This window comes from Anser brachyrhynchus (genome assembly GCF_964034855.1).
Source record: "Anser brachyrhynchus genome assembly, chromosome: 23".
NCBI classification, from domain to species: domain Eukaryota; kingdom Metazoa; phylum Chordata; class Aves; order Anseriformes; family Anatidae; genus Anser; species Anser brachyrhynchus.
In genome coordinates, this window is record NC_137716.1 from 3,117,378 (window position 1) to 3,129,403 (window position 12,026).

At 66.1% G+C, this 12,026-nt stretch overlaps 2 protein-coding genes across 3 annotated transcripts; both read left to right on the forward strand.

Moving 5' to 3' along the window:
* Positions 1-777: 777 nt before the first annotated feature.
* Positions 778-10,231, forward strand: CCDC124 (coiled-coil domain containing 124). Of its 2 annotated transcripts, none has more exons than XM_080566468.1 (5): positions 778-970; positions 1,796-1,967; positions 7,851-8,037; positions 8,393-8,507; positions 8,889-10,231. In XM_080566468.1, exons 2-5 carry the CDS (start codon positions 1,809-1,811, stop codon positions 9,091-9,093), a joined length of 666 nt encoding a protein of 221 aa, XP_080422594.1. In that variant the 5' UTR covers positions 778-970; positions 1,796-1,808; the 3' UTR covers positions 9,094-10,231. The 2 variants fall into 2 exon arrangements, with proteins under 2 accessions (XP_080422594.1, XP_080422595.1); XM_080566469.1 differs by lacking the exon at positions 778-970 and adding an exon at positions 1,284-1,651.
* Positions 4,982-7,842, forward strand: LOC308182248 (uncharacterized protein; the record flags this gene model as incomplete). The annotated part of the gene is made up of 3 exons (XM_080566520.1): positions 4,982-5,236; positions 5,344-5,459; positions 5,543-7,842. The coding sequence occupies 3 exons, from the start codon at positions 4,982-4,984 to the stop codon at positions 6,390-6,392; spliced, it is 1,221 nt and encodes a 406-aa protein (XP_080422646.1). The 3' UTR covers positions 6,393-7,842.
* Positions 10,232-12,026: the final 1,795 nt, after the last annotated feature.

Sequence of the window (12,026 nt, forward strand, 5' to 3'; positions counted from 1 at the left end):
ATAAATGCTGTGGTGGCTCCCGGGGGTCGAGCCTGTCCTTGGGGGGGGGGGTTCTGGGGGGGCTGGGGAGGGTTCGAGGGGGTCGGGGGGGGAATAAGGGGTTCGGGGGGGCCCCGAGGGGAAGGTCCAGAGGGGCCGGGGGGGTCAGGGGAGGTTCAGGGGGGCTGGGGGGGTCTGGAGGGGGTTGGGGGTGTGATGAAGGGGTCAGAGGGGGCTGGGGGGGGGGTCCATAGGGGTCGGGGGGGTCTGGAGGGGGTCGGGGGGGAATCGGGGGGCTGGGGAGGGTCCGGGGGGGGTCAGGGGTGGGGTCGGAGGGGGGTCGGGGCAGGATGAGGGGGGGATTAGGGGGGATGAGGGGAGGGAGGGGGCCGGGGGGGTCGATCCTGGGGGGGCGTGGGGAGATCGGGGGGCTGCAGGAGGGGGCGGGGGGGGGAGAACGGGGAGGGGGCGTGGTTCCGCTAAGCCCCGCCCCCTCCCTGCCCCGCCCACCCGGCCAACAATGGGCCGCGCCCCTCTAAGCCCCGCCCACTCCTCCCGACCCCGCCCCCAGCCTCCACCCGGGCCCCGCCCACCCCGCCAAGCCCCCGCCCACCCGCCCACGTGACGTTGGCCCCGCCCTGCCCCGCCGCCATCTTGAGGGGGCGCCGCTGCGCCGCCATCTTTGTGCCGGGCACGGAAGAAGTGGCGGCGGCTGCTGCAACCGGGTGGGCTCTCCGCGGTTCCTCAGCCGCCCCGGAGCGCCGCTGTGCGTGGGGACTGCTCCCCGCTCCTCTCTCTCCCCCCGCTCCTCTCTCTGTCCCCTCGACCGCCGGGGCCGTGTGAGAGACGCTCCGTGCCCTCAACAAAGATGGCGGCTGCGGCGTCGCGGGGGCCCTGAGGAGCCTTCCGGCGCCGCTCCCCCCTCCCTGAGGCAGCCGCCGCGCGCGGCGGTGACGTCATCGGAGCGCGACGGGCGGGGCGGCGGGGCCCGGTAGGAGCGGGGCCGGGGGGGGGCCGGGACCGGGCCTGTGGGGGGGCGCTGGGGGCTGAGCGGGGCAGGGGCAGGCGCAGGCCCGGGCCGGGTACGGGTGCCCCTGGCCGGTAACCGTGACGGAACGGCCCCGGGTTGTGCCGGGGGGGAGGAGTTAGGGGACGTTAGGGGCCGTTTTTCTTCAGAAGGGGCCTCCGGGCCTCGGGACGGGCTGCCCGGGGGGGTGGGGGCGTCCCCGTCCTTGGGGGGGTGCAAGGGGGGGCCGGGGCTGGGGCCTGCGGCCGGGGTTCGGGGGGTGGCTGGGCCTGGAGGGCGTCTCCAGCCCGAAGGGTCCCCGTGTGCCTCCCCCCCGTGCCTGCCCTGTGGGGCTCTGTGTGCCCTGACACCACCGGGAGTTAACGGAGCGCCCCCGCGGGGCCCTGCCTCTGCGTGGGGGGGGCCGTGCGAACCCTCGGGGGGCTCGCGTGCGGCTGAGGAGCCCAACATCGGCTTGAGGGGGGGGGCTGCGGTGCTGTCTGAGCCCTCCGAGGGCTCGATACACCGCGTACGTGCAGAGCCTGGCGCGGCCCCGCTGCGCGGAGCCTGGCTTCGCTCGGCGCCCCAAGTCCGCAGCGGGCAGCGCCGGGGCCTGGCTCAGCGCCTGACCCCGGCCGGCTCTGTCGGGCTGCAGCAGCACGAGAGGTAGGCGGGAGGGAGCGGCTGCTGCTGAGGACGTGGTTGTCCTGGCGTGGGCTGCGGTCGTTCCCGCTTCCAGGCGTTCCGGTGAGCCCCAGGGCCCGGCCAGGGGTCTGAGGCTCGTTCTTTGCTCGCCTCCCTTTCCCGCAGAGCACCTTGAGTGATGCCCAAGAAGTTCCAAGGTGAGAACACCAAGTCGGCCGCTGCCCGCGCGAGGAAGGCCGAGGCAAAGGCAGCAGCCGATGCCAAGCGGCAGCAGGAGCTGGAAGATGCCTACTGGAAGGATGAAGACAAACACGTGATGAGGAAGGAACAGAGGAAGGTGAGAGGCTGGCAGGGAGGTGGAAGGAGATTTCCTGGCTGCTTCCCGCAGAGCCCTCGAGACCCAGGTTTGCTCCGAGAGGCTCGTTTCTCCGTGCCGGAGCCGTTGCCGTCTGTGCAAACGTCGTCCTGTGCTCGGTGTTCGGGCAGCGCAGCTCCAAGGAGCGGCTCCTCTGGGAGCTAAAAGCAGCAGGGTGTGGGAGCAAGCGCGAGCTTCAGCGTGTAGTTGAGAAATCTGGCGTGCTGAAGAGCTGGCTTCCGGGGGGAGGGAGTAAAAGCGTTGCTGTTGGAATCGATTAGAATTGAGCTAGGTGAATGATCAGGAGCGCTGCTGTAGGGCTTGGTTTTTATTTGTTGGCAAAGCAGATCCTTAGCTTTTTATTTACTCCTTCGTCTTCCTTCCTTAACTTGTCGTTAATTCCTTTTGTAGAAGGAAAAAGAAATCAGCAGGGTTAAATCCAAAGCTTTTTTTCCCCCCAGCTTGTGCCGCACGTCGGGACATCTCTCAAAAAATTCTCTTTGGTCTGCTCCTAGCAGCTTGCTCTGCCCTGGGTGCGCGTTTGCCTCTGCTCAATAAGCAGAGGAGGTTGGATTTATCCATTTATGGATTTATCTGTAATCCATTTATGGGTTGTTTGGTTTTCGGTGTTATCCTGCCCCCATGCTAGACAAATTTACTTCTGCCTTACCTGATTTTTCTGGAAATGCTCGCTGGGGACAGCTTGGCCGCTTCTTCTGAAGCAATTTGTTTGCTCTCCTGCTATCTGGGCAGGATCCTGCTGGTGATACACAGGGAAATTACGGGGTTACTGCTTCTGCGCTGCGAATTTGGCACTGGCTGAACTCCGTGTGCCGGCGCTCGAGTGCCGCGGGCGGGCGGGCAGGAGGCCAGCGCGTCCCCGTGACCCCGACGTGCACATCCGCGTGAATTCCCCCCCCCCCCCCGCCCCGATGAGTGTCCTGACATTGGAATTCGGAGCCCTGCGTGCCGTGCCCCGGCGCGGTCCCGCAAAGCTGCCTAATTGCTTCCTGGAACGAGGTCTTGCTGCTGCGCTGCGTCAGGTTCTCGCTGGCGGTGACCTAAATCACCGTGGAGCTGTTTTTAACCCCCCCCCCCCCCCCCCCCAAATCTGGGGCCAGCCCAGGGCCTCGGGCAGGTTTTTAGGGAAGCCATCCCGGTGCTTTCCCCCTCGCGCCCCGGCCAGCTCCTCCTGCAGCCCAGCAGGATCCTGCCCGCGCTCTGCGCCGAGGGGTTTGGTGCTGCGCAGCTGGGTCCAGCTGCGGGCTGAGCCCGGCCCTGCTTCCTTCCCTTCCTCCCCGCATCGCTCTGGCCGCGCAGAGCTTGCTGAATCTCCCTTCCCTCCACCGAGAGCTTTGGGATTTGGGGAAAGCCCTGGCGGTGCTGCTGTGGGAAGAGCCCCACCGGTTGTGGCCACGAGCTCCCGGGGGGGGGGCTCTGTGTTCCTCGCAGCCGCAGCGCGGGGAGGAGACGATGTCTGCGTGGGAGGCAGGGAGCTCTTCCTGTGGCCTTTTTTTCCGCCTCTTCCCAGCTTTTTCTGGCTCTTCCCCGGCTCTCCGGGCGATGGCAGTAACACGTTAACGGCTCCGCGGCGCCCGGGCAGCACCTCTGTGGGGTGAGCGTGCTGGGAGCCTTTGGGGCGCTGCCCAGCGGGACCCGAGTGGAGAACGACCCCCCCACACCCCCTCCCATCCCTTCCTCACCCTGCAGGTGGGCTTCTTGTGCGGTAACCGAGCTCCTGGGTAGGGTTCGGAGGCTCCTCGCGGCGTTTGGGGGGTTCCTTTAAACGCCTCCCCCCCTCCAGCTCTGGGAGCAGCTCTTTCAGCCGGTCCCTGCTGCCGGGGGATGGCACCTGTCGGAGCTCCGTGAGGCGTGAGGGAGCAGCAGCTGAGCTCCTGGCACCAGCCCGCCGTGCCCGCGAGCCGCAGCTCGTCGCCGTCCCTGGGGAGCCCCGGCTGGAAGCACAAACCCCACGTCTTCCCCGCCGAAAGGCGGGCGTTTTTTTTTTTACAGAATCACAGAATCATCTAGGTTGGAAGAGACCTCCAAGATCACTTAGTCCAACCTCTGCCCTAACACTAACAAGTCCTACACTAAACCATATCACTAAGGGCTACATCTAAACGCCTTTTAAAGACCTCCAGGGATGGTGACTCCACCACCTCCCTGGGCAGCCCATCCCAATGCCCAACAACCCTTTCGGTAAAGAAGTACTTCCTAACATCCAACCTAAACCTCCCCTGGCGCAACTTTCGCCCATTCCCCCTAGTCCTGTCACCAGGCATGTGGGAGAACAGACCAACCCCCACCTCTTTACAGCCTCCTTTAAGGTAACTGTAAAGAGCGATAAGGTCGCCCCTGAGCCTCCTCCAGGCTAAACACCCCCAGCTCCCTCAGCCGCTCCTCCTAAGCCTTGTTCTCCAGACCCCTCACCAGCTTCGTCGCCCTTCTCTGGACTCTCTCGAGCACCTCCACGTCCTTCTTGTAGCGAGGGGCCCAAAACTGAACACAGTACTCGAGGGGCGGCCTCACCAGAGCCGAGTACAGGGGCACAATCACTTCCCTAGCCCTGCTGGCCACACTGCTTCTTATGCAGGCCAGGATGCTGTTGGCCTTCTTGGCTACCTGGGCACACTGCTGGCTCATATCCAGCTGCCTATCAACCAGTACTCCCAGGTCCTTCTCGGCCAGGCAGCTTTCCAGCCACTCATCTCCCAGCCTGTAGCGCTGCTTGGGGTGGTTGTGCCCCAGGTGCAGGACCCGGCACTTGGCCTTAATGCGAGTAAAACCAGCAACAGACACTTGTATCTTGATAGAAGGCTCCAGAAAGGACGGCTTCGGGGCCCTCAGGCTTCGGGATCCGAGGTATTGATCACACAGGTCCGCTGCGGGGGGCGAGACGTCCCGCTGCCGGCCTGCGCAGCCCCTTCCTCCGCAGGGATCCCCATCCCTGGGGGTTACTCCCCCGGGAGGGAAGCGTCGTGCCCCCCGCCCCGATGCGGCTGCAGCTCCGGTGCCGGGTCCGGCCACCCCGGCTCAGCGCCCCGCTGCCCACGCGACGCCTCCGGTCCTCGTCAGCCCGGCAGGAGGCGTGGAACGGAGCCGGCGGGGACGGCGCGCTGCCAAACGTGGGCACGCAGCGTCCGCGGGCCCGGCGGCGAATTACCGACCGCGCTGCCTCGTTCGCTCTCTGCAAACTGAAACCCCGCTGGAAACGCCGGAGCAGGGAGCAGCTTCTCCCGGCGGCGAGAGTGGGGGAGAGGAGAGGCGCGGCGACGACGGGCTCTGCTCCCTGCTCTTCTCCCCGATTCCCCTTCGGGATGTGGCCGCGTCCTCCCCGGGAAGTTTTGTTTGAGAGGAGCCGCCAGCAGCACGGCATCGGCCTCGAGTTTCTGCCCTGCCGGATGTGTCCCGGTCCCGGCTGGGGACGCGTGCGCCTGCGGGGCTGCCCACCTCGTGCAGCACCTCTCTCCCGTAAGGAGCCAGGGGTAAAAGATTAAGCTACGCCACCTATAAATCACATTTCTGCTCTGAAACATCTCGCTCCCCTGCCTTAGGTCTCGGCTCGGCTCCTCTGCTTCCGCATTATTGAAGCCCTGGCCCACGTGCAGCCTCGCTGAGGTGCCAGCACCCCCTGGGTTACCCCCGGGAGGGCCGGAGGGGACGGTTTCTGTACAGAAAAGAAGCTCTCCCAGCGCCGCTTCTCCTGCATGTGTTTACGCGTCGTTAAATAGCTTTTTCTGGTGGCTGCAGGTAGGTAGAGCTCCTGCGGGCGCTGTCTGGGAGGGAGCAGCGGGTGGCCGAGGGGCTGCCTGGCTCTGTTTCGTCCCATGTTGTCACCCCCGAGCTCTTTGGGTGTCCCTTCGTGGTCCCCCCCAGCCTCAGCCCGCGTTGCTGACCCCATGGCGCTTTCCTGCGTCGACCCCTGAGGTTTTGGGGAGCCTTCGGAGGCGGCTGTTCCTCTCTCCGCCTTCACCGCCAGCCCCCCGGGGGTTGGTTTCCGCTTTCTGTCCTTTGCGCCCGTCCAAAATAGACTCGAGAAGCTCCGTCCTTTTCTTGCTGCCTCTTCGACGCGAAATAAATAGCTCCGCGGTCACCCCGGGCGAGGGAGGGAGTGGACGTGGCCCTCGCCCAGTTCTGGCACAGCAAATCCCTCCGGTTTTTGGGTTCCCCTGCGCGCCCAACCCTGCCTCCTCGTGCTCCAGCCGGGGCTCGGCTGCGTTCGGCGAGGGGGGGAGCGCCCGGGGCTGCTTTCGCCCAGGTCCGTCCGGGTGCTGGGGGAGCACAGGCAGTTCTCTTGCGACACCCTGCGTGCCTGGAGAGGGGCCAGAGCCCCTCCTGATCTGGCTGAGGCTGTTAATTGCTCCATTAATTGCTCCTTCTTTACTAGAAGAGGGAGAGGCCTGACAGGAAGACTCGGGCAGGGAGGGCAGTGTCTTCAGTGAGCTCATGCTTTGAAATCCTCCTGGTCCCGCCAGCTCCTCGCGTCTCAAGGCACAGGCACTAAGGGATTAACGACCAGGAGGTTGAGGACAGATAATTGCAATAAAAGCCCTTAATGGCTTTTTTTTCCCACCCCTGGCTGCCTGGAGGAGGCTTCCCTGTCCCAGGTCCCAGCCCAGGCTGAGAGGCCGGGTCCTGGCTGGGTTTGATGCAGGCAGCCCCCGGGGCGTTTTGATTCCGCATCTGCGGGCTGTGATGGGGTTTTCTTCAAGCTCCTGAGCTGTGGGGTGACTTAACGGTGGGGTTTGCTGAATGAAGTCTCGAACCACAGCCCCGTGATGTGCCTGAGTCTGCTCCAGCACCTGAAGCACGGCCGAGGACGGTGACGGGGTGCCCGGTTTTGTGCCCGGTTTTGTGCCCGGTTTTGTGCCCGGTTTTGTGCCCGGTTTTGTGCCCGGTTTTGTGCCCGGTTTTGTGCCCGGTTTTGTGCCCGGTTTTGTGCCCGGTTTTGTGCCCGGTTTTGTGCCCGGTTTTGTGCCCGGTTTTGTGCCCGGTTTTGTGCCCGGTTTTGTGCCCGGTTTTGTGCCCGGTTTTGTGCCCGGTGGTGTTCCTGCCACTCGGTTGTGCCATCCCCGTGAATAAATGCTGAGGCCCACAATTAAGCGTCCCTGTAACTAACCCAAATACGAAGTGCTCCAGCGACACTCCTCTAGACAGAGGCGTGTGTTTGTTTTCGGTTTTTTTTTTTCCTCCTCCTTTTGCAAGACGTTGCAGGCTTTGGCAGAGGAGGAATAAAAGCTAAAGTGCTGAAAGCCGCTCCAGGCCCCTTGCATGGCTTTGTCACACCCTTCCCTGGCCCTTGGAGAGCGGAGTAGCTCTTCACCTCCTTGTGGAGCGCTGTAAAATCAACACGAGGGCCGTGCCGCTGGTTGCATTCGGTCTAACCCCTGCCCTGACTCTTTGGAGGAGCGCGAGCCAGATCCGAGGATGAATTCGGCCTCTTGACAAGCTTGTCTCCAACAACCGTTGAACTTCCAACCTCCGGCCACTTATTAAAATTAAAGTGGAGGACTTAATCTGGTCGTCAGCAGTCCTGGCCGCCGCCTCGTGCTCCGTCTCAGCAGCAGGGTTGTGTTTCGCAGCGCCGGCATCACGGGGAGCTGGCAGGAGGCTGCAGACGGGGTAGGGCCGGGGGAATTATCCCGCTGCGAGGACGGGGCAGGCTGCTGCCGTCCTGCTGGAGGGCAGGGGAACCCGCAAACCTCTCCTCTGTGAGGTGAGGTCGGTGCTCTGTTAGCTGTGGGGGCGAGGTGCCTGTTCCAGGGGTGCTTTCCTGTTCCTGTAAGGGACACTTTAACGTCCCTGCTGCCGCAGAAGGCACTAGGAGTGATTTGATGATTTGATCCTCTCTCCTTTTTCCAGGAGGAGAGGGAGAAGCGGCGGCTGGAGCAGCTGGAGCGCAAGAAGGAGCTGCAGCGCCTGCTGGAGGAGGAAGACTCGAAGCTGAAAGGGAAGTCGCCCAAGCAGGTCGCTCCAGGCAAAGTCACCAGGGCCCAGATCGAGGAGAGCATCAGGAAAGACCAGCAGCAGAAGGAGAATGCGGACACAGGTGCGGTGGCACCGCGGAAAGGCCGCGGCAGGGGCGCGGGAGAGGGGACGGCTCCTTTTTTTTTGGTCACTGAGGGGACGAGGTGCTTGGAGAGGAAGAGCTGCCTGCGGCTGTCCTGTGCTGAACGTTTTGTTTTATCTGACACCCAAATGGGGAAAAACGAAACCTCCCGTCTCCCTGAGACGGAGAAACAGAGCCGCGAAGCCGTTTTTTCGTGCTTTCCAGGCCTGGGGACTCCGGCTGAGATTTCCCAGCCCTCTCCTCAGTGCTCTGGAGGAGGCCGTGCCTCCTCTGGGAACGTTACAGAGTCGGGGTCTGACACTAACGGTTCTCCCTTTCCCCCTTCCCTGCGCAGTGGAGAAGGAGAAGACTCACCTGGAGGTGCCCTTGGAGGAGAACATCAACAGAAGGGTCCTGGAGGAAGGGACGGTGGAGGCCAGGACGATCGAAGACGCCATTGCTGTCCTCAGGTACCTGGCCTTGCCGTGGGGGTGCTCTCCCTGAAGGTGTCGCGTTCCTTAGGAGAAATTCGTGCAGGCGTTCCCTCCCCCCAGACCCGGCATCCCCTCCCGGCTCTCTGAACGACTTCTCTTCGCGCCGCGATGGCAGCTTTCTGTCTCGGCAGCGAGAAGAAGCCGAGCCCGCTGCCTTCCGCCCCTCGAAACGAGCCCCGATATCCTGCGGGGCGTTCGAAGCGGGAAGGGGAGGTGTCGGGGGGCTTCCCGCTTTACGGCCAGCGATGTTCTGCGCTCGCTGGGTCGCGCTGACGGAGGATCCGAGCTGGGCGAGCGGCGGCCGCCTGCCGGGAGGCGTTTTTGTGACGTGTGGCTGTTCCCCCTTCCCTCCCGCAGCGTTGCCAACGACCCGGACCGGCACCCCGAGCGCCGGATGAAAGCCGCCTTCACGGCGTTCGAGGAGGTCAACCTGCCGCGCCTGAAGCAAGAGAACCCCAACATGCGCCTGTCCCAGCTCAAGCAGCTCCTCAAGAAGGAGTGGATGAAGTCCCCGGAAAACCCCATGAACCAGAGGCACAAGGCTTACAACAGCCACAAGTAGAACTAGGGCCGACCGTCCCCCGCCCCCGGACGGCGGGCTGGAGCTCCAGGCCGTGCTCGGGTGAAGCAGGAGGCGCAAGGAACCCCCCCTCCTGCGTTTCCCCTCTCTGCCCTTCCCCCCCTTTCTGTCTTTGTCGTCGGATTTCGGATAAGCGCGAGGCCGCGGCCCGCCTCGGGGTCCCGCTGCCCTCGCTCTCACGGCCTGCCCCTCGCGCGCTCACCTCCGCGGGCAGCTGGCGCCGAGCCGCCCGGACAGCGCTGACGCCGCCTTTTTGTGCTTCTCAATTCGGTTCTCGTCTTACCAAAAGCTACTAACTCGCTTCCCCGGCTCCGGCCTGGGGGCCCCGCGCCGCGGTTCACCCCCTCGCAGCCCGGACCTGACCCAGCGTGCGTTCCTCCCCGCCCCTGCGCTGCACCCCGAGCTCTGCGGGGCGAATTCCCTGAGAACACCACCAGGGAGGCACCCGCCCTCCATCCTCCCGTCGTTTTTTTGGTGCTTGGGGTGTCCCCGAAGAGATTCCGGGCTGGGACTTGCCCGCTGCCAGCCTCCTCCCTCCCTCCCTCCCAGCGCTGCATCGGCCAGGGAGGAGGAAGCACAATTTGGGCAGCGGCTCCCTCAGCGCGGTGCCGTCACCCAGGGGATGTGCGAGGCTCCTGCCCTGCCTGCGTGGGCCACCAGCGCCAGACTTGCGTGTGCCTTCCCCCGGTAGCTTCGCAGTGCCCCCCCCGGGGAGCCCCCTGCACCGCTGCTGGGCCAGGAGGGGGCCTGGGGGGGTGGGGGGGGTCCGCAACCCAAGAACTGCCCCCCGAGAAGTGAAGCTGCCGCTCCTCCCCCTGCTTCCTCCCCGGCTCGGGCAAGGAAGGGCCCCAGGGCCTGCGGGAGGGGCGGCGAGGCGCAGCTCAGCACCTCTCCCCCCTCCTCTGCCCTCAAGCACCGCCCTGGCTGCGTGCCCCCCCCCCCCCCGGCTGGAACCCCCCCCCAGCCCCCCAGGTTTGTCGGTGGGAGAAGGCGGCGAGCTCCCCGCGGAGCCCGGGCCAAATCCTGCCCCGTGCTGCGGGCGAGCAGCGCCTCTTGACGTCTTCCCGGCCCCCCCGGGTGTCAGGGTGCCGGGGGGGTGCTGGGGGGCGCTGGGCTTTCTTCTAACGGTACAGAACCCCCGGGCCCCAGCCCCGGGGCTGCCTGTGGCCCCCCCACCCCGAGGGTCTCCTGGGAGCGGGCGGCGGGGCTGCAGCGCCTCCCCTCGAGGTGTTTTGCGCTTCGGTAGCGAGGGGATCGGAGCAAAAGCTGAAGCCGAGCGCCCGCTGCGGGGGGGCGGGGGCCCCCCCCAAACCCTCCGCACCCCGCTTTTTGCAGAGGGGAGGTGGAAGCGGGTCTGGGGGGTGTCCCGTCCCCCCACCCCCAGCCCCCTACCCCTGCGGGCAGGGAGGAGCGCACGCGGCGTGTCCCCTGCGTGAGAAGTTTGTGGTGTTTGAATCCAATTAAAAAACAGAAAAAGAGCAAAAAAAAAACAAACGAGCAAAAAAAAAAATGGGTGGGCTGCGAGAGGAGTGAAATGGGGGGAAAATGGGGCGGGGGGGGAGGGCTGGTCACTTTGGGGCTGGGGGAGGCTTCCGCCTGCTCCAGGCCTGGCTGGGGCCCTTCCAAACCCCCCTGGAGCTGCACTTGGGGGTCATTGTCTTGGGGGTACAAAAAATGCCCGGTACAAAAAATGCCCAAATTCAGCCCAATTTCCCCGGGGCGCTGCGGTGGGGATTTTCCTGCCCCCCCCCCCCCCCCCCCCCCTCCAGCTTTGTTCCCGGAGCCAAGCTCCGGCCCGGGGCCTCCCTGCGGGGGGGACCCCGCTTCGTGCCCCCCCCCCCAGCAGCTTTAGGGGGGGCCCTGCCCTCACCGCGCTCTCGCCGCTGCCTCGGTGCCGGAGGAAGGAGCCCAAGTGAGTGCTTCCCCCCCGGGCCCCCCCCCCGGGCCACACCGAGCCCCCCAACCCTTACATCCCTCTGGTGGGGTCCCCGTGTCCCTGGGGGGGGGGCTGGCGGTGCCGCCCCCCCCGCCTTCTCCCCCTTCCGCTGCTTCCTCCTCTTCCTCCTCCTCTTCCTCGCTGCACTGCGGATTTGCGGGGCTGTGGTCGCGGTGCCCCCCCCCCACTGCAGTGCCATGGGGACCCCCCCGTCCTGTGGGGCTAACGGGGGGGCTGCCCCCCCCCTCCCCAGTGCAAAGACCCCCCCATTCCAAGGGCGGGGTGAATGGGGGGACCCCCTCCTGCCAAACGGGACCCCCCCAGTGCAAGGGGGGGATCCCCAGATGGAGGGGGGGGGGCTGGGGATTATCCCCCCCCCCCGGCAAGATGGGATCCTGCGGGCACTGAAGGGGTTAACGGGGAACACCCCCCCAGCCCCCCCCAATCTGAGGGGGGGGTTCCCGGTTCTGTGCCCCCCCCTCTTGAAAGCGGGGGGGTTCCCGCTGCGGGCGGGGCGGGGCGCAGAGGGGAGGGATTCCCCGCCTCGCCCCCCCGGGGATTCCCCCTCCCTTTCTGCACCCCCCCCAAAAAAAAAAGCATCCTTCTGCGGGGGGGGGGCGCTGTCATGGCAACGGGGGCGGGGGAACCCGCGGGGGGGGGGGGGCAGCGATCACACCGCCGCATCCTCGGAGCCCCCGCGCAGCCGCGCAGGGCTGGCACCGGGCATCCCCCCCCCGCGGCCCCCCCCCCCCGGCACCGGGCATCCCCCCCCTCCTCCCGGCATCCCCCCCCCCCCTCCCCGGCACCCTCCCCCGCACCGGGCATCCCCCCCCCGGCACCCGGCATCCCCCCCCCCGCGGCCCCTCCCCGCGCACTGCTCGCCCTGCACCAAGCCCCCCCCCGCGCCGTGCGCGCCCCCTGCACCCCGCAGCCCCCCCCTGCACCCCGCAGCCCCCCCCTTGCACCCCGCAGCCCCCCC

Bases quoted from the DNA above. Each gene is read 5' to 3' on its own strand.
- CCDC124 (XM_080566468.1), top strand. From the start codon at position 1,809: ATGCCCAAGAAGTTCCAAGGTGAGAACACCAAGTCGGCCGCTGCCCGC. The intron at 1,968-7,850 runs GTGAGAGGCTGG...TCCTTTTTCCAG, and splicing joins TGAGGAAGGAACAGAGGAAG to GAGGAGAGGGAGAAGCGGCG. The intron at 8,508-8,888 runs GTACCTGGCCTT...TCCCTCCCGCAG, and splicing joins GACGCCATTGCTGTCCTCAG to CGTTGCCAACGACCCGGACC.